Source organism: Nelumbo nucifera, chromosome 1, assembly GCF_055504915.1.
Source record: "Nelumbo nucifera cultivar China Antique chromosome 1, China Antique-T2T, whole genome shotgun sequence".
In the NCBI taxonomy this organism is placed as follows: domain Eukaryota; kingdom Viridiplantae; phylum Streptophyta; class Magnoliopsida; order Proteales; family Nelumbonaceae; genus Nelumbo; species Nelumbo nucifera.
The window spans coordinates 124,409,687-124,437,662 of record NC_142649.1 but is presented as its reverse complement, the minus strand read 5'-3'; the positions used below and the strand labels follow the sequence as shown (position 1 = coordinate 124,437,662).

General features: G+C 40.4%; 1 protein-coding gene and 1 pseudogene across 2 annotated transcripts; one reads left to right on the top strand and one right to left on the bottom strand.

The window, feature by feature from the left end:
• Nucleotides 1–8,310: 8,310 nt before the first annotated feature.
• On the top strand, nt 8,311–10,271 carry LOC104609726 (pentatricopeptide repeat-containing protein At4g21065 pseudogene; annotated as a pseudogene). The gene has a single exon (XR_016080085.1). The product of XR_016080085.1 is annotated as a pentatricopeptide repeat-containing protein At4g21065 pseudogene (transcript).
• An 818-nt stretch (nt 10,272–11,089) lies between these two features.
• Nucleotides 11,090–17,742, bottom strand: LOC104609724 (2-hydroxy-palmitic acid dioxygenase mpo1-like). Its single transcript, XM_010276100.3, has 4 exons — nt 17,052–17,742; nt 11,760–11,822; nt 11,611–11,682; nt 11,090–11,526 (listed from the first exon to the last, which is right to left on the bottom strand). The coding sequence occupies exons 1-4, from the start codon at nt 17,406–17,408 to the stop codon at nt 11,410–11,412; spliced, it is 609 nt and encodes a 202-aa protein (XP_010274402.1). The 5' UTR covers nt 17,409–17,742; the 3' UTR covers nt 11,090–11,409.
• Nucleotides 17,743–27,976: the final 10,234 nt, after the last annotated feature.

The following is a 27,976-nucleotide window of genomic DNA, read 5'->3' as shown; positions in this document are numbered from 1 at the left end:
TGAGTAGTTGCTTTGTGGGATGATGGCAATGTATATCATTGAGGAGGTTGTGAACACCGGGAGTGGCGCCCTGGAATGCTCACTCACTCGAGCGGTGGCTCAGGTAAGTTCGTGCTTGCTCTCGTTGCTTCAAGTAAATTTCTTCACACTAAGGGTGTTTCTTCTGTTCGCAGAATGTGTGCTCGACGATTGATCTGGTTGACTGCCTTCGAAATTTGTGGGGAATGTATGAAGTGGAGCATTCCGAATATCTGCGGTAGAAGACTCAATTGGCCGAGCTGAAGGCGGTTGGGGAACGGTCAGCCGTGTTGGAGAAGGAGGTGGCCGAGTTGAAGGCCCAATTGGCTGACCAGGCGAACGTAGTGCGCGACCTGAGGTAGGAGATTACCGATCTGAAGGCGGAGAAGGAGCTGCTAAGGCAGGAGGCCGCCGAAGAGGCGGTAGAGTGATACAAGGCCTCAGTGGAGCTCTGACGAGAGATGAATCAATATGCCTCGGCTTCCTTTGAGACTGAATTCAACATCTTCCTTAGGAGGGTTCTGCGTCATTGCCCAGAGTTGAGCGAGGTTGTGCGGACTTGGGAGGCGTACGACTTGGATACTCCACCTGCTTCAGGCAATCTTGTTGATGAGGAATCCGACAGGGACGAGGATGGTGAAGATGGTGACGGCGGTGACGAAGCCACTGATCCCTCTGCTGAGGATTAAACAGCTGCGAGTTCCTTTGTTTTTCTTGTTCTTGTAATGGCTCGGTATGCCGAGCTTTCATCTACTGTACTGACTATTTAACTTAATGAAACTTTTTGTTCTAAACTTGTGTGCATACATCATTTTTTTTTGGGTTCTTCGGCCTTGCCTTGGCCGAGGTTTAGGGTTGGATGAGATCTTCAGTCTTCGGCTAGTGGAGCCGGAGTATATTTCGAGCTCTCATCTCTGGGATGCTCAGTTTCTGGTCTCAGGAGCCTTTGGGGACCTTCGAGGGTTGGCCATTGCTCGACTAGCTCTGACCGACTGTTAGTCAATGGGTGAGTGGAGTTTAATGACCATCCTCAGGTCTTGATGGGCGGGGACATTCTTCTCCACCTTAGGCTCAGGCCATGAACAACTGAGTCAAGTTGGTCAGCGATACGCTACTGAGCTATGCATCGTGGGCTCGGGCCATTCGAAGATCAACCAAGTTAGTGAGTTGTGTCGAGCTACACATGTGTTGTGCGGCTGTGTAGTGCAGCTCACGCGGTGTGTGTGTAGTGTGTAGGACAATCAGATATGTGGCTGGAATAAAACATTCTGCATTATCGTCAAACTACTGATAGTACATTCGAAGATTCCCTATGTTCCAACTCTTCAGTATTGGTCAGCCATTGAGGTCTTTGAGTTTGTAGGTGCCTGGTCAAAGGACTTTGGTGACTCTGTATGGCCCTTCCCAGTTTGGTCCAAGCTTGCCTCCCCCAGGTGCGGGCACATTGACTTTGCAGAGGACGAGATCACCTATTTTGAACTCGCATCTTCTAACTTTGGAATCATAGTATTTCGCCATCCTCTGTTGTTGCGCTACCATCTTGATATGTGCTTAGTCCCGAGCTTCTTCTACCAAGTCTAACTCTGTGTGGAGGTCCCCGTCATTCTGATCTTCGTCAAAAAGCTCGGTCCGGAGAGTTGGGGAGCCTATTTCCACGGGTACCATGGCCTCGACCCCATAGGTCTATGTAAAGGGTGTCTCTCCAGTAGACCTGTTCATGGGCCGGGTGGCCTGAATTTTTGGCCCGCGGGTTTATACTCGGGCCAAAAAGACCGGCCCGCATAAAATTTGAGCCGGGCTCGGGCTTTGCCAAAATAGGCCAACATGAGCCTGACCTGGCCCGACCTATAGTTAAACCTAAGTAGAAACCCTATGTGATGTCCATTTGAATAAATTTTTTGATTTAAGAAGGTTGTTGATTCACTTGTAGGCCCATTGTTCATTTAAATAGGGGAAAAAACATCTGAATTAAAGTAGATAATGTTCATTTAAATAGGGAAAAATTTGAATTTCTTTTATTAGGTCGGGCTACGGGCTTTTTATCAGGGTCGGGCTCGGGCCCAAGTTGTAGGCCCGTTGGTCGGGTCAGGCTCAGGCTCGGGCCTAACATTTTTCTGTTAATAAAAAGTAAAAGCCCGGCTCGAGCCCGGCCCGGCCCGGCCCATGAACAGGTCTACTCTCCGGTAGCCGTCTGTGGAGTAGTCCTATATGCCCAAAGTATGCTCGACAGTTCCTCGGCCCACCTTCCCTTGGCCTGATCCAGTCGAGTTTCCAGGCCGTGCAATAAGGTTCGATTGGTCATCTCGGTCTGCCCATTGCTCTGTGGTTGATGTACAACAGTGGTTCGGTGGTCAATCCTTAGGTCGACATAGAGAGCTTCGAACTTCCGGTCGATGAACTACGTCCCTTTGTCTGTGATGAGGATGCATGGAATACCGAATCGGCAGACAATACTTTGCCAGAAAAAGTTCCGAGCATTATGCACGGTAATGCATGCCAGAGCTTCGGCTTTCACCCATTTGGTGAAGTAATCCACGACCACTAGGAGGAACTTCTTTTGCTCAACTGCGGTGGGGAAGGGACCAAGAATGTCCATACCCCAGTGAGCGAATGGCCACGGGCTAGTGATCGGTTTCAAGGGGACTGCGGGCTGATGATGGAAATTGGAATGTCGCATTTTTGAACTAGCTGGGCTACATCTTGCTTCATCGTCGGCCAGAAATAACTTTGCCAGAGTGCCTTGTCTGCCAGGGTGCCCACATTGGGTGGTCTCTGCAGATGCCTTTGTGGATCTCCCTGAGGATGTAATATGCATCAGCTAGAGAGAGACACTTCAGGTAGGGAGAGTGTGCAAGTGGTGGTAGAGCTGACCTTGGATGAGGAAGTACCGAGCTGATCTATGCTGGAGTCTCTTTTCCTTCGTCCGATCTTCTGGAAGCGTGCCTTCTCGAAGGTACTATGTGATGGGGTCCATCCAGGACGAACCGTGGTGCACCGGGAGTATGAGGAGGGCTGTCAGTGAGATGCTCGACTGAGTCTGCATGTCTAACCACACTGTTGCGTCGAGGTTGACTTTCGCGGAGCTAACTAGTTTTGACAGTGCACCGACTCGTGTATTTTTGGCTGGAGGAATCTGCTGGATGTTGAAATGCCCAAGCCAGTGGATGAAGTCTTGCACCTTCTGTAGATAGCTCACCATCATAGGTGTCTGCGCCTCAAACTGGTCGAGGATTTGGTTGACTACCAACTGGCAGTCGTTGAAGGCTTCAATTCTTTGGGCTCCCAGGTCTAAGATGAGGCGAAGTTCGACGATCAGGGCCTCATACTTAGCCTCATTGTTGGATGCTTTAAACTTGAACTTGAGAGCATGCTCTAACACTGTGTCATCTAGGCTGAGAAGAATGAGGCTGGCCCCGTCGCCTTGCTAATTTGGTGAGCCATCTACATGCAGAGTCCATACTTGTGGCGGCGGGGCAGGATCCTTGGCAGTGAATGTGCATTCAGAAATGAAGTCGGCCAAGGATTGAGCTTTGATTGCAGGTCGGGGTGCATATTTGATGTCGAACTCACTCAGTTCTATGCTCCATTTGATCAAGCGGCCAAATGATTCTGGCCTTTAGAGGACTTGCTTGAGCGACTGGTCAGTGAGCACTCGAATGCTGTGGGCTTGGAAGTATGGCCTAAGCTTCCTGGCCGAGGTAACCAATGCCAAGGCCATTTTTTCCAAGTTGGAGTACCGGGTTTCCGCGCTATTGAGAACTTTGCTGGTATAGTAGATCGACCTTTATACCCGGTCTTCCTCCTTAACCAACATTGAGCTAACGACCTCATCCTCGATTGAGAGGTAGAGCAATAGCTCATCCCCTAGGCTCGGTTTGTTGAGGAGAGGTGGTGAGCTTTGATACTGCTTCAGTTTGTGAAAGGACCGTTCACATTCCTCGGTCCATTGGAAGTCCTTCGGTCGCTTAAGGGTTTTGAAGAAGGGCAGACACCGGTCCACAAATTTGGACATGAATCTGTTGAAGGCGGCTACTCTACTAGTGAGTTGTTGCACTTCTTTGTGAGTCCGGGGCAATTGCATGTCTAGGATGGCCTGTATTTTCTTTGGATTTGCCTTAATCCTCCTCTGTGTCACCATGAACCCCCGGAATTTACCCAAGTCGACCCTGAAAGCGCATTTGGTTGGGTTCAGCTTCATCTTATACTTCCGAAAGGTGCCGAAGACTTCCTTTAGGTTGGCAAGGTGGTGCTCGGCCGAGCTTGTCCTTAAATACCTCATTCACCAGCCACTTATAGGTGGTGTCGGCGTTCTTGAGGTGCATGAAAGCCGTTTTCTCCTGGTCATTTGGGTGCATTTGAATCTGGTTGTATCTTGAGAAGGCATCCATGAAGCTCAGGAGTTCATGTCCTGTCGTCACGTCAACGAGCTGATTAATCCTTGGCAAAGGGAAGTTGTCCTTAGGGCAAGCTTTGTTTAGGTTGGTGAAGTTGATGCATATCCTCCACTTCCCGAATGAAGTCGGCGTCGAGCAACTTCTGCACTTCGTCAATGATCACCTGCCACCATTTTGTAGCAAAGCTCCTCTTCTTCTACTTGATAGGTCGGTAGCAAGGGTCGGCGTTCAGGTAGTGCGAGATGACTTTGGGGTCAATCCCTGGCATATCTACTGCTAACCAGGCGAACACGTCAGCATGATCCCTTAGTAGCTACATAAGTTCTTCTCGGAGGCGGTCATCTAAGAGAGAGACGACCTGGACTATCCTCTCGGGGTCTTCTTCTTGAGTGGCACCTGGATGAAGTCTTCAACGGGCTGATTGCACTGGGTTCTCACCTCGTCCCCTAGGCCCTAAGCTTCAGCCATCAATGTTTCCACGATTGGGCGTGGTCCTCAACAGGAGAGCAAGTAGCACTGCCGCGCAGTCCTTTGGTCTCCACGTGCTATGCCTACGCCATATTCAGTGGAGAACTTCATGGCGAGGTAGAATGTGGAGACCATATGCTGTAGAGCATTAAGGGTCGACCCGCTAAGGATAGCGTTGTAAGACGAGGGGCAACGAATCACAATGAAATCCACCATGGTCTTCGTAGTGATGTTGCCATCTCCGATTAGGAGGGGAAGGGTTATCCTTCCAATGGGAAAGAAGGACTCCCCAGAGAAGCCCATTAGGGGACTGTTGACGGGCGTGAAGCGCTCTTTGTCGATGCCGAGCTTCTCGAATGCATCCTTGAAGAGCACATCGGCGGAGCTACCTGTATAAACCATAATCCATTGTATCTCGAAGTTGGCAACCTTGGCTGTGATTACCAAGGCATCGTCATGCGGGGTTTGAACCCCTCGGAGGTCATCATCGGTTAAGGTGATTGACTGGCTGCGCTTCTTCTTGTGTTCTCGGTTGTCGATTTCGTACAGCCGCGCATACTTCTTGCGCCCCGAGTTGCTCTCTCCCCTTGCGGCGATCCCTCCTGATATCACATGGATCACACCGGCAGGAGGAGCTCGGGGCGGTGGCCAAGCATTCTCCGCGCGCTGTTCCTCCTGTGCTGGCTTCTAACTTTTGTTGATGAACCCGCCGAGGTACTCACCCCTGATTAGATCTTTGATGTGGTTGTGCAGGTCGAAGTAGTTCTCCGTGTCATGACCGTGGTCCCTGTGGAATTCGTAGTACTTGTTGCAGTTCCTCTTGTTGCCTTGTGTTTTCATCTTCTCGGGCCAGCGGACGTAATTGCGGTCAAGGATTTGCATCGGAACTTTAGACCGCGGTGTATTCAGCGCCATGAAGTTCCGATTGGTCGGCAGTGGTGTTCACGTTCTATGATCGGGTTGGCGATCCTGCCTTTTGTGGTCCTGATCTGATCTATCTGACTTCCGCTCCTTTGTGTCTCTTCTCTTTTTATCAAGCCTTTCTTCCTTGTCTTGCAGCTGTGCTTGTGCCTCTTTTGCATTGATGTATTTCTGCGCTTGGCTCATTAGTGCGGCTAGGGTCTGTGAAGGGTTTTTTGAGATGGAGAAGTTGAATGGTGAGGGGCAGAGTCCATGTTGAATAGCGGTGGCGGCCGCAGACTGATTCAGGTTCCGGACTTGTAGTGCTTCCTTGTTGAACCTTGCCAAGTAGTCTTTGAGAGATTCTGCCTTCCTTTGTCGTACCTGCATAAGGCTGGCTGAGGTCTTCCAGTGCTTTTGGCTCGCCGTGAATTGTGTGCGGAATTGGGTTTCTAGCTGCTCCCACGACGCTATGGAACGTTGGAGGTAGGGAGTAATACCAAGTTAGGGCTGGACCTGTAAGGGTGGCCACTAGGGCTTTGTACATCAATCCCTCAGAGGATCCGTGCAACATCATTTGAGCCTTCAACACCTCAATGTGGTTGGTGGGGTTAGTATTCCTGTCGTACTTGTCGAGATGAGGTGCCCGCCACCCTGTGGGAGGCACCTCGTCCACGATCTCTTGGGTGAACGGTGGTTCCTTAGCAGTTGGTGTGGCTGGCTGTGCAGGCTGATCTAGAACTAGCGCTGTGCTTCTTTGGCCTTGGTTGTGCTCCAACTCTTCTAATCATTGTCGAATGTCCCAGATTTTTATGTCTCTGTTATCTGAGACCGCGGTACGCACGACTTTCTCCTTCTTGGGCCGTGTGGAGCGGTCTTTCACTGAGTTGGACTTCATGACGGAGACCAAGCGAGGTGGCGTCCGCCTTCCGAATCTCTCTTTGGTGGGGATTCGTGTGGTTTGGTGTGTCCTACTGCGGTTTTTGGGCTCATGAGAGCGGGCTGTGGAGGCGGACCTTCTTGCTGTGTCATACTTCTCACGCTTGTACCACGCTCCCCTCCTTTCCGGTTGACGCGTTTTGGGGTCCTCGGGATGAGGATCGTCCTTCGTACGTGATAGGGCATGAGGGGGGATGCCCCGGTTGGGCGATGCTGCAGATCCTTGTGTCTGCATCATCTCGAAGATCTTATCGACCTTCTCTTGCATTGCTCGGAATTGAATAGGATCAACCACAACTGGAGGCTATGGGATTTCTTGATGAGGAGGACTGCGATGCCGAGATTCTCGAGATGGGGATCGACCTGTTGATCATTCAAACTGTTTCTTGGGCATCTTGATCGCTTTCTTGATTGCGTGGTGAGGATGAAAAGTTTTTCGGGAAAGGCTTTTTGTGCGTTTCCCACAAACGACACCAATTTGATGCTACTCAATCCGAGGTGGTGCATGAACTGAGGAGAGCAACCAGATAATCCTTGTCAATAGGGCGGTGCCGAGCTACAAGGACGAGGCTGCGCTTCAAGACCTGGGATCAAGAAAGGAGAAGTCAGAGGCCTGGAGAGCTATCCCCAGGTAGGTACTTCGAAGCTCAAGTAAGTAGGAGGTAAGAGTGTATTGGGCTGAACAAAGCGAAAGTATGGGTGTTAGGAGTTTGATCCCTTACCTTGAGCATGGAATACCATTTTATAGCCACAGATCCGTGTCTTGGTCGGATTGGGCTTCCGGGCTTGTCAAGATGAGGTAAGCTTATCCGTGCAACGTGTAGCTAACATGGCTGAGAGGATAAGATGGGGGGTCACAATAATAACGTAGCCCGACCTAAGCTGCGGAATGAATATATATCACGGAGTTGGTCGAGCCATGCCGACGTGGCTGGGCTGACCGGGCAATGACTAGGTGGCCATGTATCTCTCTGGACCAGCTCAACCATGACCCGAACATGTAAGAATAGAGTTAGTATTTGGACACCACGTACAGTACACGTATTGAATATGATGTGGCTTCTGGAAGACTTAAAAAGTAATAATGGTTTTAAATTTGAACTGCATTTGATCTGAGGCCCAGGTTTATTTAGGATTTCAATTGTTAGGTTCCTACTTCCTACCATTTTAGTTGATCAAATTATGAGTAAATGGAATAAGAAGTTAATGAGAGAGAGAACTGGTCCACACCTGACCCCCAACAAATTACTGTTTATGTACTCTTCAATTGTTTGGCGGGCTATTAGTTGACTTAAGGATAGGGGTGCAACTTGGGCGGGCCCAGTCTGAGCCCAAACCGGCTCAACCCAGAATTTTATACGAGTTGGGTTCGAGACTAAGAAGTAGGGTATATATATATATTTGCATAAGCCCAACCCGAGTGCATCGAATTATAGGATGGGCCTTAAGTCCAAAATTTAGGATCGGGCCTGAATTGACCATAAACCCGGCCCAACCCGCCCGACTTGCACCCCTGCTTGAGGAACATCTCACTTTTCTATAAAAATAAATAAAAGTTGATCTTTGAATGGGTGTGTCAATATTCTATCCATTCTCATTTTAGAAGCCCAAACAATCATAAAATTAAGCTGAGTGGGCTCTGCCTTTTATGTGGAGTGTGGATGTTGCCTATTGGAATTTAGTTGGAAGTCGGAGCAATCAGGTTATTAGTTATCGAGTATGAATACTAACAACTACTTCAATTGCCTAAAACCATACCTTGAGCCTTCCCTTGGTTTTTCTATTAAAAGAACATGGTTTCATGCATCATGGTCTCTCTCGGTGGCGTTCCATGCATCTTCTTCCTCAACACCACCATCACTACCTCTTCCTTCATCAAAATTATCAACGACAACATTAAAATCAAATCCACATGAGAGCAGTAATTCAAGAGAACAAAGTCTCCTCTCCCTCTTGAAGCAGTGTTCCACCATGAAGGATTTGATACAAATTCATGCCCAAGTCATCCAAACTGGATTTGACCAAAACCTCTATGTGGTGGGCAAAATCATCAACTTTTGTGCAGTGTCCGGACATGGACCAATGGATTACGCGATTTCAGTCTTTGAACAAATCCAAAATCCAGACGGGTTCGTTTGGAATACCATGATTAGGGGGTTTGGAAATACAAGCAAACCGGAAGCTGCTTTCGACTTCTACAGGAGAATGCAGAATAAGGGACACACAGCAGATAACTTCACCTACTCTTTCTTGCTCAAGATATGCGGGCAGTTGAGTTGGGTGGAGTTGGGCAAGCAAATTCACTGCTCTACCCTGAAGCATGGCCTGGACTCGCATGTCTATGTGAGGAACACCCTCATTCACATGTACGGCATGCTTAAGGACATTGAAACCGCACGTTTGCTGTTCGATGAAATACCCAGAATAGATTTAGTAGCTTGGAACACCATTATCGATTGCTACGTTCACTGTGGGCGATACAAAGAAGCACTGGACCTGTTCTCAATAATGCAACAAAGTAACGTAGAACCCGATGAAGCCACTTTGGTTGTGGTCCTCTCTGCATGTTCTGAATTGGGTGCATTAGATTTTGGGAAGTGGGTCCATTCTCGTATCAATTGTACCAGTCTTGCACGTATCATTTCCATCTCCAATTCGTTGATTGATATGTACGCCAAGTGCGGGACAATTGAAAAGGCGCGTCAGGTGTTCAATGAGATGAATGAGAAGAACATAGTATCATGGAACTCGATGATCCTAGGACTCGCGATGCACGGGCATGCTGATGAAGCATTAAAACTCTTCTCCAAGATGGTAGAAAGGAAGCTTAACACACCGAATGATGTGACTTTCCTAGGAGTGCTATGTGCTTGCAGTCACAGAGGGATGGTAGATGAAGGAAGACGGTATTTTGAAAGTATGAACACGGAGTACCAAATTCAACCAACCATAAAGCACTATGGATGTATGGTGGATCTTCTTGGACGAGCAGGATTAGTGGAGGAAGCTTACCATCTGATACAGACCATGCCTATCAGGTGTAATGCAATTGTTTGGAGGGCACTGTTGGGTGCATGTCGGGTTCATGGGCACCTTGAACTAGGGGAATGTGTGAGAAGGCATCTTCTGGAGTTGGAGCCAGAGCATAGTGGAGACTATGTTCTTCTTGCAAACATGTATGCGAGTGCAGGCCAGTGGAATGACATGTTGGAAGTAAGAAAAACAATGAAGAGCAGAGGAGTTCAAAAACCAGAGCCTGGCAACAGCTACATTGGCGTCCACCGTACTGTATCTTCGGATGTGGAGTCGACTAAAAAATATTGTAGTAACCAAAACTGAAAAAGACAACTACAACTAAAGCTAAAAGCCTAAAACCAGAATTTCTCCTTGACCCAATTTAAGTTCCACATTTTGGATGTCCTCTATTGTTTTTTTATTTTTTATTTGTATTGGGCCCATTGTAATCGCCTATTCAAATCACACTGTCCATACTGCTGTAAACAAATTGCTGCAAAACTGCTATAAGCTTATGACAGGTTTCCTTTAATTCAGTATATATTAGTTCCTATAACTTTAACCTAGATATTGAAACCAACAGAAAAGAGAAAAATAAAAGAAAAGAAAAAAAACAACCTTAAAGTATGTAGAAAAATACAAAATTTCCTGCTTGAATTAATAAAAATGTAAACCTTTTACACATTACATTTACTGCTGTTTAAACAACTATTACTTTGGCTCAGTGTGCAACTACAAGGTTTAGATTCCTTAGATATACACTGAACATATTTGTATATGCACTCATCCCAAGCTGAGCCTCAAGGAAAAGAACTTAAGAACATACAGGTGTTATTTCGTAGAGCCGTTCCATCATTACTTTCTCTTACAACCAGGGCAAAACAGTTTGGTCCTTTCTCCTAAAGGCTAAAGCTTTGTTATTGATCTTCTACAGGCCGTCCAGTGGCAAAACAGCTTGTCCTTTCTCCTTATCTGTGGAAGGGGCTTCAGTAAATGAGAGCAGATAGATCAAGGATCTAGGGAGAAGGTCCATGAAATTGGCTCGATTTTTTGAATTAATATAGGGAAATCACAGGATGCTTAAAAATTCATTTCAAATGGATTACAAGGGAATTAACTTTGTTTCTGATCTACTTGCTAGTTCGGGTGGAGAGGGCCTCTTTGTATAGCTATAGATCTATGTTCCCATAATTTTATTGTGATGGACCGCTCATGTACACCCTTTTGAATTAATACATATTATTTGTTGAAAATGAAAAAAAAGGATAAAACAGAGCTTACCTTACTACAACCAGAAGGTTATGTTTTCATCCCATCAAATAGATTTCCTAGGTCCAAGGATTAACCAGATCAGATGATTGTAATCTTTTATTTATTATATTTCTCCCTACGCATCTCTAATAGAATCTCCAATGACTCAAACAGCCATAGTTAGTGCCATTTGTATGTCTTATATCCAGAATGCAATTTTTCAAGCAATATGAAACACCATATTTATATGAAACCTGTATGTTGCTTTCATAAGGTATATCTCCTGATGTACAGAAGCTATAGTCTATCATGGATGCAATTGAACATAGATGAAGGATCCACAACTCTATGCAACTAGTATTCACTGCAGACTATCCCCTACTGTGAAATAGGAAATGTTCTGCTTTGACACCCTAGCTCCAAACTAGGAAATCTTCTTCTGTTTCTTAGCCTGCCATTCTTTGATTTCAGCATCAATCTTTGCTTTCACATTTGCATGGAAACCCTGGTATGGTTCATAAGCACAGGACATTTGAAGAGCCTGCAACAACCAATAATGAAGTATGCCCAACTTACTCTTAAAATAAGAGAAACATCAGAGAATTGAAAAACTTTAGAAAATTACCTCTAGCAAAACAAAGAAAGGAGCCATCAAAAAGGCTTGAACAAGGTTGTCCAAAAGGGCAGGTGCCCGTTTCTACACAAGTATAAAATAAGTTGTATAAACCTGAACGGTAATGATGAATCATGTTTCACATTAGAACAATAAATCACCTCAAAGACCCCATGGCCTATGAATTGTCCAGTCCAACAGAACAACTGCGCTGCCAGAACAACCTGAAGAATAATTGAAATTAAATGAGAAACAAGATGCCTCAACAATATATTCAATCTTGGAAAATAGAACATACGAAATACTAATTGATCAGGAGTTAGGTTTAACAACCAGAAACTTCAACAAGACTGGTGGCTGGTCCAACTGTCCAAGTTGTCTATAACCTTTGTCATTGTACTAAATGCTCATGAGTTAGGTTTAACAACCAGAAACTTCAACAAGAGACTGGTGGCTGATCCAGGTTGACCATAACCTTTGTTAGAGTACAAAATTAAAGTAGGATTTAGTTTGTCAGATGTTCCATGTAACTGGCCACTTTCATAATTTTTGAAATTATTACAATTAGTGATTAATGTTGCAGGGATCATCTACTCTAATGGCTTTCCTAGTGACATATTCATTTCAAATGGAATCAAAATGGCTTTTTCTTCTTTAAAAGAAAATCCTAGATGACCCAAGACCTTTGAAAGTTGGGCACTTGAAGTGGTTGTAACGAAATACACAGAGGCATGGGCATAAAATTGTAAGCTATTACAATTGTACAGTGACAGCATATGGTTTAAACTGTCCATAAAGCTGTAGATTGGTGAACCAACAAAACAAGAAAAAACGTAGTATTATTACCAAGTAGAAGCAAGTAATTATTTTTTCCTAATAAATATATTGAATTAAGCAATGGGATAGCCAATATACTGTATCATACACCAACAGACAAGGACAAATAACTATAAAAATGTAATTTTTGCCACCTTTGAAACTTTTTCCAGGAAAAGGTAAAATTCATAAGGCATGGTAAATGATAATTTATGTCATGCAAAGAAAGAAACAAAAAAAGAAAATCCAAAAACTGTTTCATAGGTAGTGTCAGAATTTTAGACCTGTCCAACATTGGTACTTTGTCCATCTACAAGAGCCAATACACATTCAATTTGCCAAGAAGCCTCCCCTTGGCCCAACCATAGCACAAGAAACAAAGATGGACAAGCTTAGAATTTATAGATTCAATGTTGCATTCATTGACTAAATGTGCACTATGTGCCTCAATCGTCCATGAAGCTTATATTCCTTTGGGCTCCAAAGTAACTTTATCTCACTTTTGTTTGTCCTAAATCTTATTCATGCTTCTGGAAGCTAAGGATTTTGTGAACTCACTGCCAAGAAAGCTGCATCATTAGGCTTTGGACACATAGACCCAACCATATAATGTAAAATTTCTTCTATTTTTTACCATAAGCTAATCCTTCAAGACACTGTTACATTTGCATCACTGTAAAACATACTCTGTTTTTTTTTTTTTTTTCAAACATAACCATGATAAAACATTAAGGGTGATCAAGAAAAACTGAAAAACAGAACTGAACCGACAAGACCAAACTGAAAATTCCAGTTAACCAAACCGACCAGTATACATATATTTATATTATATATAGTTTATATTATTTATATATTATAAATGAATATATATATATATATGCATTATAAATTATAAATATATATTTATAATATAAAATAATATTTGTTTATATATAATATTATGAATATAGAAAACCGAAAAACTGACGAACTGAACCAACAGTTAAACAAACCTATCAACCGGTTGATCGATCAGCTTCAATTTGGTTTCGGTTACCGGTTTTCCAAAAACCAGTACTATCAGTTTGGTTTAGAAAAAGGCCCACGGTTCAGTTAACCAAACCGTGAGCACCCCTATAAAACATAACCAGTAAGTTATCCTTTTCATATATTCAGAAGGTGCTTTAACATGTCTGTGATGTTTTTTACGGATCTTATCTTGCTTTTCTAACTTTTTTGAGAACTGAAATATGCATGATTCCCGTCTTGTGCATGATCAATACAACTCAAATCCATACATCAAGGATTCAAAGTACACCTGCCAACCATAACTAATCTATTAATTGCTGAAATTTTAGTAGGCAACAAATCAGTATCTATTTGAGATGATTAAAACCGACCCAGAGGCCAAACTGTTTTTGCCTCTGGGTCACCGGTCACCGGTTCGACTGGCTGGGTCGAACGGTTCAGACCGTTCCACGTCGTCATATATATGTATTAAGTATATCTATATATATATGTGTGTGTGTGTACATATATACATATGTATAAATACGTTTTAGATATGTTATATGTATTTTTATATTTCATTTATATTTTTTAACTCAGTTTTTAGTTTTTTATTTATAAAAAATATTAAAAATTGGAATTTGAGGCCAAAAAGGGTTTTTTTTCGCAAAAATAGTGGGGCAAGGCGCCTATGACAGCTTTGGACGCATAGATCTCGAAAAGTTACCCAAAATAAAAAAAAATCACCCCAATCGGATAAAGTTATGGCCTTCAAAAGTTTGCATTACATTGAGTGTGCAACCCACGACCCGGTGACCGGGTCGAACTGGTCAGCAGTTGAACCGGCTGGGTCAAACAGTTCTTGACCAAGTCAACAGTTTTTTACTGTATGACGGGTCTTGACTGAGCCAGACCTGGAATCTTGGCCGGGTGACGGTTCAAATGGTCGGGTCAACGGTGGGTTGAAAACACTGTGTGTATGTATATATATAACCAGTCCAAACAGTAGGTCTTTGCTGTAATCACTGAACGACAATGAGTAGATAACATAAACTTCAAAAGCATCCAAATTTAAAACAAAACATCCCTGACAATCCGAATCTTCAAGTCAACTATTAATATCATACAACTGTTCTTCCCGTTATACACTGAGAATGCTATGGTCTAAGTTTTATGGTTGTCATCATTATGAATCTTTTATTGCCCTGACCCTGTTAGCTGCTGGAGTATTTGTTATGTTCCTCTATTCTATAACCAGGAAGCTTCATTAGTTACTATGTTCCATATGCATTTAACCTACTGCCCCATTCTGAGTTTCCACATCCTATTCTTGCCCTATTCCTCTTTTTAAGTCCACCTTTCCTGAAGTCTCCTTAATAGGCTACCTCCTAGTATTTTCTTTCTTTTCCACAACAAAGTTAATATGATTGAAAAGGCAATCACCTAGATATCTCCATTGTTGGAAATGCTGAATTTCTCATTATAGAACCATCAAGAAAAGAGATGAGTCCCAAATTTATTCTAAGCTCAAACTTTTATTTGGCTCTGTACAGTCTAAACATCCATAGCTATTTTGTTAACCTCATAATGCTTGTTTTTTGTGCAATTAAAGATAAAATGCTTCTATAGCATTGTTGCAAAACCCCAATGGGAAAAAATGAGGAAAAGAATATAAAACCCTATCAGACTGCGACCACCATTCAGGAACATGAAGACGAGAGTTTTGGCCTCTTGGGATTTATTGATCCAATTATCCAGGTCCTCAGAGAGATAGCATTCTCATTATTCAGTGCAGGCTCATGTCAAATTTAGAATCAAAAAGACCCAAATTCTGAATTGAGTTTAAGCTTTTCAAGTATTTTCTAGCATTAAGGAATGCAGAATCAAAGTAGCAAAGGAGCGTAGAAACATCAAAATTCGGAAAAGATGTTCTCCAAACAGTCTGATATATGAGGTTTCCTACAATGCAACCCTAGCACAGAAAGATAATAATTCTGCTTAGGCTAACATGAAATGCCACAAATTGATCAATAGAAAACAAAAACTGAAGGGCCATTCTAACTTGTGCAGGGTTAAAAAAATCAACACCCAACAACATATGATGCAAAAGGAGAAATTATATTCTTTTACTCAGAGAAGACCATATTCGATTTGGGAGAGGTTCTGTGTGAAATGTTGATCACAACTGTGCAAATGATAAACTTAGCAGTGATTTGCCAAGTCACTGACAAAGGTCCATTGGAATGAAAGGCAAAAGCATTAAGTTTTTAATATTAAAGTTGCAGGGATTAGAAAAATGTAAAGGAAAGAAAGATGAAAAACAAAGAGACATAATGATAACATAAGATAAACAGAACTGGTTGAAGAAGAAGAGAAACCAGAAACAATTCCTAAATACCACAACTAAGTCAGATAAACAAAAGTAAATCAAGGAAAACAAGGTAATTTCTGATTAATATAACAAAAAAAGAAGATAGAAAACCAACAAGCCAACTTACTTAGATCTGTCAGGTATGAAAAAAAAAATGAAAAGGTCATGCAGTGTTAACCATTCCAACCGTGTCTTAAAATACCCATTCTTTGATTACAAATAACCAAAGGGAAAATAAAAAACAAAGAAAAGAGGACTGCAGCAAGCAAATAACAGAAGTAGGCTTTATGCGGTGAAAACTATCAGAATGAACAAAGGAATGCCCGACCATACTACAACTGATAAACCCATCACATGAAGGGCTATTGCATAATACTATTAAGAGTCTTGGGATGGGTGAACTGGATATGACCTTAACATTTGACATTTTCTCACATAAAGCTGCTACTCTGAGCAACCTGTGTTCTCACAATTGTCAACCCAAGATTTTACCATGCACCAAGGAATGGTCCCTGAGAAAACCCATCAGATCTAGAATTAAAAGAGCACAGGATAGGGGAGACAAGATTCCACATCTGAAAGAGACAAATATCCGACACAAAGCAAATGAGTTACTAACATCTTTATCAAAAAGAAAAGGAAAAAAAAAAGAGTACTAACATGATGTACTTAACATTAGAAACTTACAGATTGTATAGTAATTCCAACTACACGAAATCAATACATCTTTTGCAACACATTATTCACATAGAAAGATAAAACAAATAATAAGTTTACTTTTCACCTTACAGAATTATTCAGAGTAAGAGAAATGAAATTAGAACTCCAGAAGAAATAGAATTTACCAATAGTGAATAGCCATGATGACAAGAATGAAAGGACAGAAAGTTAAAATGACTTGATTTAAATATCAAATATTAGAACTTAGAAGTAAAAACTACACTAGTTTGTGAACAAAACAGAAACGTTTTCCTTCTAATCGTTTATTGTGAAAAGGCATAAAACAAACAAAATATCCCCTTGGTAATGACAGATGAATCAAAGACAGAATTTTCATCACACACACAGCAAATAATTACTCATACATAGGGATAAAACAAATAAAAAGTTCCAAAATAACAGAATTCGATACCCAAGTTGCAAAATAACATAGCAGAATAGCAAAGCAACCCCATCAATGTACCATTCGGTAGAAAGATACGATATCTAATTCCACAAAATAATAGAAACCCACATCAGATTCGTGAACAAGAAGGAGAAATAAAGAGCTCGCAATTACCTTCCAAGCAAGGGAATAGCCAAGTTTGGTTGCAAGAGAACTGCTCCCGACCCAACAGAAGAAACAGAGAAGGGCAGCCAAGGAACCAGCTTTTTTATCGAAGGCGATGTAGAACAACGCGTAGATCAAAGTTAACAAGAACCCGAAATTGAAAACCAAATTAACGTTGCTCCCGAAAGGAGAGAATTCAACGTGAGGGGGGCCGAAAAGAGAAGGTGTGAAGTAAAGAAGAACAAGAGATGTAAAGAGGATTGGCCAAACAAACAACATATGTATGAATATGTTTACAGGGTTGCTATGATAAGCCCCATAGAATGCGAAATGCTTCTCGAGGTCAAACAATCCAGTCATCCCCATTGAAACAGTTCTGAGAAACTGCGAAGAATCAAACCACTGTTTTGGGTAAGTTCAATTAAATAAATAGAGGATTCGGAATCAAGAACATACAGACTCGAGAGAAAAGTGACGCATTTGTGAGTCAAATGCCCAAAACTAAATATTGTTAGCTGAAATCGTAAGGAGAAACAAAGGTCCAGTGAGAGCCGTATCTGGTGCAATGGGGCTATGCGCGTGATAGAAAATGATAAAACAAAGAGTTGTACGGGGTGGGCTCCAATTCCAAAATTCCAATCTCGTGCTAAACAAAAAAGAGCAGCCTTGTCCACGGAGGAAACCGTCGCAGACCACGAAACCATCTCTATCTATTGACCAGCCCATCGGATTTAATAAATGAACGAATTCGGTAGCAGAGAGAGAGGAGACGCCCACCGTAAAATGAATAAATTTGAATTGTTGTGGTAAGTCTGCTATTCAAATCAGAATTTTGAGGTGGAGTGTAGTATAAAAATTCCTAAAATTAATTTTTTTATCAATTCTCTAGATTTTAGACCTTTTCATGGTCGAGTAGTCTGACGGGCCCGTCCATACTAAGTTGGTTATAATTTTCGGTTTGTGAGTTCGGGTTGAAGTTTAAAACATCAGGTTCGATTTTTTAGTCATACTTGAGTTTTTTTAAAAAGGCCCAAGTTTAATTTAATATTATATATTAAATAATAAAAAATATACTTTATTTAATAAAATATATTTTATTATATAAAAATAAAAAAAATTCTATTTTCAAATTTATGATCCAATTCGGGTTTGAGCCTGAATAAAATTGATACATAAACAAAACCTAGCCCGGGAACAGTTCTCTCTCATTTTTTTTCTATAGAAAATTGATGTAGCCAATCAAAACCATCCATCAAGTTGGAATCTTATACATGGATTAATGTTGTTGAGTAGAGATAACAAAGAAGACATCATGAAATCCAAACCAGTTTTGTAAGTCTCGAATCCGACCGGGATGGTCAGGAGGTGAAAATCAGAAACCGCTGGCCTTTTGGGTTCAGGTTAAATAAGCGGTATTTATGAGTTAAGCGGATTAATCGCCTGATTACCCAATAAAACTGCATCCTTATGGAGTTGGGATCCGTTCGGCTGTGTTTGGTTGCTTTGCAAATGCAAAATCATGGCTAGGGTGAGCATTAGGTTTATTTGGTTAAAACCCAAATTGAATAAATCAAATTTTTAAAATTAAAATAAAAAAATGAAAATTGAATCAAAACCGAATTACAATAAAATGGAAATAACTGAATTAAAAATTTCGGTTCAGTTTTTGGTTAAAATTGAATTTAATTAATATATATGTAATATTATATATTATAACCTATAATATATATTATGAAATTTAATTTCATTATAATACATTATATGTAATATATTAATATATAAATATATATCATATGTATATTGTATATTATATAATGAATTTTAGTTAATTCGGTTTTTTTGGTTAACTGAATTTTTAAATCTAAAAACTGAAACCGAAAACCAAAATTGCTAAAAATCGAATTAACCGAACTGAATTATTAAAAAAATGAAAAAAAACCGAAACCAAAATCTTTGATTCGATAATTCAGTTTGAACTGAATAATTTGAGTGTAAATTCAGATTTATTTTTATTTCAAATTTTAGCTTATTTTGTTTTATTATAGTTTAAATGAAAAAAATTAAGACCAAATAAAATAAAGTAACATCCAAAACAAAATTAAATGAGAATTTGCATTCCCATACATTTATACTAATGTAATAAAATTACATGCAACCAAACACATAATCTATTTTTTATTTTTTTGTTTCATTTCACAACAAAAACTATTCCAACAGACTTGTAATATAATCTGTATTCACACGTCTCAACATGAAATTGGATCCATTATGCATGTCTGGCTGCAATACGCGGATACAGATCAAGCTCACATCTCCGCCCCACAGCACATCCTGCCGTGTATTGTGAATATATATATCATCGGGAGATGTTCACAATAAACGGCGGGATGTCTCGTGACAATGGGGCGTTTGTGGGGGCGGAATGAGAATCACAGACTAATTCGTTTCTATTCTCGTCAAAATCCAATGTGTAATTACTCAACCATGTGGTCCATGTACTTACGAGACCTGCCGGCTAGTGGCTATCCATAACCTAGTTACTCTCACCATTAATGGGATTGTGACTTGTAAGTGGCGTTGACTGAGCCGTTTTTAATAAATTAATAGAACAAAGTCAAATTATTAAGGGTAAAATTTTCTCATGTAGTTTCATAGGAAAAACGTTAAACGATGCATATATATATATATATATTTTTTTTTTTTTCTAAATACCCATTTTATTCTTTTTTAAAATGGGTATTAAAATAACTAACCGGTGAAGAACGAATTATGTCGATCAACAACAGTCACTGGTGAATGACAGTTGTCATTAACTCCCTAGGCATTCCTTGGTCAGACGTTAACTCAGTGCTAAATACGTCTCAGGGCGGAAGATTCCAAATTGAGAGATCTCTAAAGCTTTGTATTGTAGGACTGATCTCTTCAAATGGTTCCTAGTATCGATCAAATTTGTCATCAGGGAATCTGGAGTTTTAAATTTAAAAAACAAAAAATAAAAAATTAATGTCCAAACGAACAACTTCCGAAGTAGAGATAAATGGATCTAAATCCGTACGTATTTCCAGCAACACAAATGCTCATCGTCTTCCCAACAGCAACAAAGACTCCATACTAAGATCATCTCCCTATGGCGTAATCCTCCGTCGTGTTCACGATGCTCCGGAACACCCCACCAACTCTCTAATAAAAAATTGGAGGCAAATTTATACCATTGATTCCCCCATAAAAGTATTTAACATAGCGGGTGACCGATAGAACGTAGCAGAATTTCCGACGAATACAACCTTCAAGAGAGAAAGATCGGAGGTGGAAAGAGTCCGGACTAAGTAGGGGTTATCGGGTATAATCACTGATTTGGGCACTCCTGGGAAGACGTACTTGTTGTCGGGGACCGATGATAGGCCGTCGATATCGGAGCATGCAGTGGCATCACAGTCGATGAAGAAACCTAAGATGAAATGAAAAAGGCAACTGAAAATGAATTGACATAATGAAGTTTAAATTTAGGGAAATGGAGTGGAGATCGAAAATCAGATTGGTGATTGATAACGTAGACGTCCATGGGCCCATGCATGGTCCATGCACACCTATGTAACTTCCAAGCCCATTTAGCATAATCAATTCCAATGGACTCTTGTATATAACTAACTGGGATAATCTTACTTCTACCCGGTATAAGAATTATCCTAAATAAACCTAGGATAATCCTAATCCTATCCTAAGATAAGATCTATCTCAACTAACCCAGATAAACTCTATCTCTTGAATTCTCATCTTGTATAGTTCTACTATAATTGAATATCTGTAAACTATAAATATGGCTGATTCGCCCCCCATCAATGCAGGTTAGGCATATTATTATTTGTGTTTATTTCTCTTTAATTTATTACTGCCATTTTTATTTTCTTTGTCTGCTTTAACTTGGTATCAGAGCCATGTTGACAGAGACAGGCACACATGGTAGCAGCCCTGTAACCTCCAATAATAGATTGTCCACGAGTAGTGCGCTCCCTTCAATCTAGAATGTGACTCATTACTTTCTTATCAAACTTGGAAGTGGCAATTACCTCTTGTGGCGTGCCCAGTTCCTTCCCATCCTTTGACACCACCACCTATTGGAGCATGTACAAGGGAAGAAGAAGCCACCGCCTGGAGTGATACCCAACCCAGATGGTACAAAAATGATTGTAAACCTTGAATTCGAAAAATGGACTGATATTAACCAACTGTTGTTGAGTTGGCTGATTTCCTCTCTCACTGAAAGAGTTATGACACAAGTGACTCAAAATCTAGACAATCTGCAGAATCACACTGAGTATACTGGACCAGATCAAGTGAAGGTCGGCAATGGTCAAGGTTTGAATATTCATCTTATAGGATCTTCTTCTATGATTTTTAATCAACATGCTTTCTCTTTGAGAGATATTTGTCATGTTCCCTCCATTTGCAAGAATCTATTATCTGTCAGTCGATTTACCAGGGATAATAATTTATCTTTTTGAATATCACTGTGATTGTTGCTATGTGAAGGACTATACAAGGAGAATCCTACTTCGAGGAACCAGTAGAGACAACCTATACAACTTTCCTATGTCAGCCACTATCTCTCCCAAAGCTCTTCGTGGAGAACACACCTTTTCTTCATGGTTGGCATCTTCGTCTTGGTCATGCAAATCTGCGCAATGTACGACAAGTTGTTTCACAGTTTGGTCTTCCGTTTATTCGTTCTAGTGTTAATGAGTCTATTTGTGAGTCCTGTCAAATGGGCAAGAGTCATAGAATGCCCTTGAAGTCATCTATTTCTCAACCTAAGCATCCATTAGATTTAATATTTTCAGATGTATGGGGACCTGCTCCCATTCAATCAAATAATGGATTCTCATATTATGTTTTATTTCTAAATGGTTTTTCAAAATTTCTTGGGTGTATCCTATTGCTCGAAAATCAGATGTGTGTGATGTTTTTATTAAATTTAAGAGACATGTAGAAGTTTTATTCAATACCAAAATCAAGGTATTTAAATCAGATTGGGGTGGAGAGTATCGCTCTCTCTCCCGGTACTTGGACTCGCAAGGAATAACACACTGTTTGTCGTGCCCTCATACACACGAATAGAATGGACCCGTAGAACGGTAGCACAGACATGTGGTCGATTCTGCCTTATCTCTACTGGCCTCCTCCAAGCTCCCCTTCTCCTTCTGGGTTGATGCAGTAGAAACTGCAGTTTTCTTGATAAATCGATTGCCAATAGAGGCATTGCATGGTATGTCTCCTTATGAGAAACTTTTTTAGAAACCTGATTATTCTCAATTGCGATGCTTTAGGTGTGTTTGCTATCCTTTTTTGCGGCCTTACAACAGAAATAAGTTTTAGTTTCGGTCCCTATCATGTATTTTCATTGGATACATTACCTCTCACAAAGGGTACCAATGTCTCCATGCTCCTTCAGGGCATGTTTTCATCGCCCGCCATGTTGTTTTTGATGAAGATTCATTTCCCGGCATTATTGAAACAGAACAAAGTCCAACTCCTACTCCCATAGGAACTCTTATTTTAGTACCGACACCACTGCAATCTGCAACTCAGCCATTTCTCCTCCCTCTCAGTCTCTGTTTGCTTCGACATCTAGTTCCACTTCAACAACCACCTCTCCAAATTTAGGACCATTGGAGCAATCTTCTTCTGATCGGCAACAGAGGTATCGTAGCATTCAAGATTTACTAGAATCTATAGCACCTATTTCTCAACCAGTACGCACTCACTCCATGCGTACCCAGTCAATGAGCGGGACCCTGCCTTGGTCTCAACTTGCGACAAGGTATCCCATCCCTTACGCTCTTATCTCTCTCCTCTAAGAACAAGAACCTAAAAACTTTAATCAAGCTGTCAAATCACCAAAATGGCAAGAGGCCATGCAAAAAGAATATCAGGCCCTCATTAAAAATGACACTTGGTACCTAGTTCCGTATGATCCTTCCATGAATATTGTCAGAACTAAGTGGGTTTACAAAATAAAAAAGAAGGCTGATGGAACCATTGGCCGTTATAAAGCCAGACTGGTCGCTCAGGGTTTTAGCTAGGTACCAAGCCTTGATTATTTTGATACCTTTAGTCTGGTTGTCAAACCGATGACTGTACGGACAATTCTTGCTCTTGCTCTTGCACAGAACTGGCCTGTTCATTAATTGGACATTGACAATGCCTTCCTTCATGGCATCCTGGACGAAAACGTTTATGTTCATCAACCAAAGGGCTTCGTTGATCCCAGGTGTCCCACTTATGTCTTCAAGTTGAAAAAGGCTCTCTATGGCATGAAACAAGCAGCACGAGCCCAGTATTCTCGTTTGACTTTTGTTCTTAAACAGAAGGGATTTCGCAACTCAGCTGCTGATCATTCTCTATTTATTTTCTCCTCCAACAAATCCACTCCCCTTCTGTTGGTATATGTGGATGACATCATTTTAAGTGGAAACTTTACTGCTGCCATTAGTGACTTTCTCAAATCACTTTCTATAGTTTTTCCATTGAAAGACTTAGGATCCTTGCACTATTTTTTGGGTGTTGAGGTCAGTCGCAAGTCAGACAATTTGGTTCTCTCATAGCAATGTTACATCCTGGATTTACTTTGTAAGACTAATCTTGAAGGGGCCAAACCTGCAAGTTCCCCCATGTCTACTTCTAGTCGTTTGTCCAAAGACTCGAGTGATCCATTACCTAATCCTACAGAATATCACAGTATTGTTGGCGCATTACAGAATGTCACCATCACACGTCCAGATATCTCCTTCGCAATCAACAAAGTCTGCCAGGTTCTTCACTCTCCCATTGATGGGCATTGGACAACCATCAAACAAATTCTTTGGTATCTCAAAGGTACTCTCACTCACAATCTTCTTTTACGCGGGTCTTCATCTCAGTAGTTAACGACGTACACTGACACCGATTGGCTGTCCAAACAATTGCCGGTCTACAGGAGGGTATGCCGTTTTCCTTGGCTCCAATCTGATCTCCTGGAGCTCCAAGAAGCAACCCACTATTGCTCACTCCAACGCCGGATCTGAATTCAGGTCTCTGGCCAACACAGTCACAGAATTGTTATGGATTCAGTCTTTGTTACGAGACATTGGTTTTCTCGCACCTCCCCTTATTATATGGTGCGATAACATGGGTGCTACTCATTTGGCTGCCAACCCTGTCTTCCATGCTCGCACAAAGCATGTCGAGGTTGAATACCATTTCCTGCGGGATCTTTTCACCAAGAAGCAGCTTCAGATTCGGTATATTCAAACTGTGGAATAGATAATCGACATCTTCACTAAGCCACTTTCCACAACCCGTTTTGCCTCTCTTCGGGAAAAGCTTCTCATTACCCCATTCATCTTGCGGGGGAATGATAACTAGACGTCCATGGGCCCATGCATGGCCCATGCACACCTACGTAACCTCCAATTATTTCTCTTTGATTTTATTGCTGTCATTTTTAATTTCTTTGTCTGCTTTAAATGTGATGAAGGAAAACATAAGTTTAGGGTGATTAATTAAAATGACAACCCTTGAGGGTATAGTGAACAATCTATATTCCTATGAAAAGTGGTGTTCCAAAATCTAAATTTGTATAATTGGAGCATATTCTTAATACAGACTTTTCTCTCTACGAGTTCACAAAATGGAGTCAGAGAGAAAGAGAAAGAGAGGATTTTAACAAATGATGAGATTAATGGCGTCATAATCTTTGATTTATACTGTTCTTCACAGTCAATGGCGATTGTTATTGATTAGCATAATTTGTTCTTCGCCGCTCACCGGTTAGTATTATAGTATCCATTTTAGAAAAGGGTAAAATGGGTATTTGGAAAGAAATTATTAATCAGTTAAGCATTTTCCGTTTGGGTCAATGATGGAAGGGAGGTTTTCATCGAATTTTCTAAAAGTTGAGGGGGAGGTTTTTATTAAAGTGAAACTACAGGGGAGGTTTTTATGATTGTCAGAAACTTTAAGGGAGATTTTTGTATTTTCCCATTTATTAAATTAAAAAGGGTGATTAAGTATTTGCTAGTGTAATAGCCCATGCTGTGTACATGTGCAAAAAATATGATATTTAGATTTAATTTTCAAAGAATTAAATCAAATCCAAGCAAATATTTGTTTTATTAATAAATATTAGTTATTTGAAAAAATTAGAAAGTTGATTGATCTTATTAAATAATAATGTAAAAGATGCCAGAGATTTTTTTTTTTCTTGCAGATGTCAAAATATAGGGAAAGGCTTAAAATTGTTTCTTCATGATGTTACACAATTGGGAGATCACCCCTCAAACCCATAAAGCCCCCCAACCCTAGTGCAAGCTAGATTTGATCCTAAGTCTTTGTTGCAACTAGCAGGAGACTTTACCAACCAACTGGTTGATACTTTGGCATGGGATGTTTAAAATTAAATTAATAACAATTCTTCATTTATTATTGTTTGCATAAAAAATAAAAAATAGAAATAGAAAACTTGAATATCTTAAAAATCCTTAGTACAAATATTGATATGAATAAATTAATTTTCAACAAATTCTGAATTTCTGAATTACTAATTACTAAAAATATAAAAAAAATATTCAGTAAATCAAATAGATTCCATCTTTTCATGTTTTCATCAAACATATCTTTTTAGGCCTTGTTTGTTTACAAGTTTTCAACTTACTCAAGTAAATGTTTCCTTCACTTACCAGTCTTTTGATTCCTATATAATTAATATAATTACTTTTTTACTCATAAAAAGCTAATGTCAAAATGGGCAAACTTGTCCCATTATGTTTTATAATTTTTTTCTAGGTGGGAAAGTAATTTATCCACCTAGGAGATGGGTAAGTTTTACCCGGATAGGTGAGTTTCTCTTTACTTTGGGGCCCAGTAATTGATGCAAAAAAAATGTTGTAAATTTGGTCAATGGGCAATGGGAAAGAGATACCCATTAACCAACTTTCCCCCTTTTTTACCGGTAAACAAATGGGGCCTTAAGGCTGCATTTGGATGCGATATAAATCAAGAACCAATGTAAATTTTATATCGATTCAGTTTTGTATGTTTTTGAAAAGAGGGTGTAATTATTATCGACGTAAAATTACACTCCGGTTCAATTTTGTGTGTGTTTAGATGGAGTGTAGTTTTACATTGATAATTGACGTAAAACCTCAACTCTAAAGTTTTACATCGATAACACTCTTCCACCCATCACTATTTTCAAACAAGCAATGGTCACTTTCTGGTTCAGTGTATTACATTGATAATGTTTTACACTGATTCCAAACACAGTCTAAGTGAATCTTCATTTACCCTTAACTAACAAATCTTTGTATAGTTGGAAATAGTCACAATGAGGGGAATTTATGCCACTTCAAAGGGACACAATGTCATAACCGGAGGTTTTGGAAGTTACAATTTGTTATTTGTTATGACCATACGAGCAAATAAAAATTGGGTAAAATATAAAAACCTCCCTTGAGGTTTGTGACAATCATAATAACCTTCCCTGTGGTAATTGTTCCAATAATGGAGACTTAAAATTTACTAAATTGCCATGTAAGATAGTGGATTTGGATAAGTACATTAACCCAATTGAATGGGCATGAATCTAGGCCAAATTAGACCGGAACAGGCCAATTAACAAATTAATTAAGCAGAATTATTTACAACTCTCCTCTCCTCCCTCTTCTCTTTTCTCTTTTCTCTCTCTCCCCTTTTTCTCTACCATTCTCCCTAGACTCCGACCAGCACTACTGTCATACTAGAGCTGCTTGACATACATTTGTTAGGGCAACTTTCTACATAATTCAAAATGAAAAGGAGGTAGCTGTAGTTTTTCTCAGAACACAGGATTGTTAGAAACCTCAAGGGAGGTTTTTTTCCTATACCCATAAAAATTTGTAAGGTGGGTTCCAGTCAAACCAGCATGTAGTGTCTTGTCGATAGTATGTGGATATATAGCATATCCCGATTCATCTTGTAGGGCATGATCCTCACTATTTCTATTTGGCTGCAATGGTCCAAGGCATCTCAACTACGTGTTTGTATTTGGCTGCTCGGTTTGGAAGGAGTACAAATGCAAATATGTAGAGTGTAAAATCTTATCTTTTATATTATTTTATATGTGTTTGTATTGTATATATTTGCATTTCTATTCTTTCCAAACTGAACCTTAAACTCAGTTTGGAAGGAACACAAATACAAATATGTAGAGTATAAAAACAATTATGTTCCATTTTTTTGTTCGGTGATATGGAACTGCAACTATTTCTCCAATTATATTTCCATTCAAACAATACAAAATCAATGAAAATGTAAAAACCCATAACACATTCCGACTTCCCCATAGATAAAAAAGAACTGATTTTTTTTGAAAAACCAAGAAAAATCAGACTGATTTCCCCATATAATTTCCTTATAAAAGTGCTAATAATTGGTCCATCTATCTTTGGAGAAACCCAAGAATAATATAAAGGACAATCAATTTTTTAATATTGCAATGGTGTAGACGATTGGAGTGTTTCACTCAATTTATGAGACCCATTTAATTCAAGGTATATAAGTCATTTTTCTTCTTCTATAAAAGAAAGGATCTAAGATGGGAGGTTTAAGTCTAATTTAAAAAATGAGGGGTTATTTCAGTATTTAAGACAAATCTTGGGAGAGGTTTAAATATTTTACCCTAAAAAATTTGTTGAATAAATAAAAATTATGCCAGAAATAATGTTCTAAAGTGGGATGGACCAGTATGACATAGCTCGAGACTAGCACGACCCAATCACTATAATGCCAGGCTCGACCCATACCCTTGTGCCATGTCTGACTTGCATTTTAAGACCTACAGGTTGACAGGACATGGAATAAAAAAGTTGGTCATGCTAGTGTGACCCGTGCCCCAACATGGTACAGCTCAGCCCAACGCA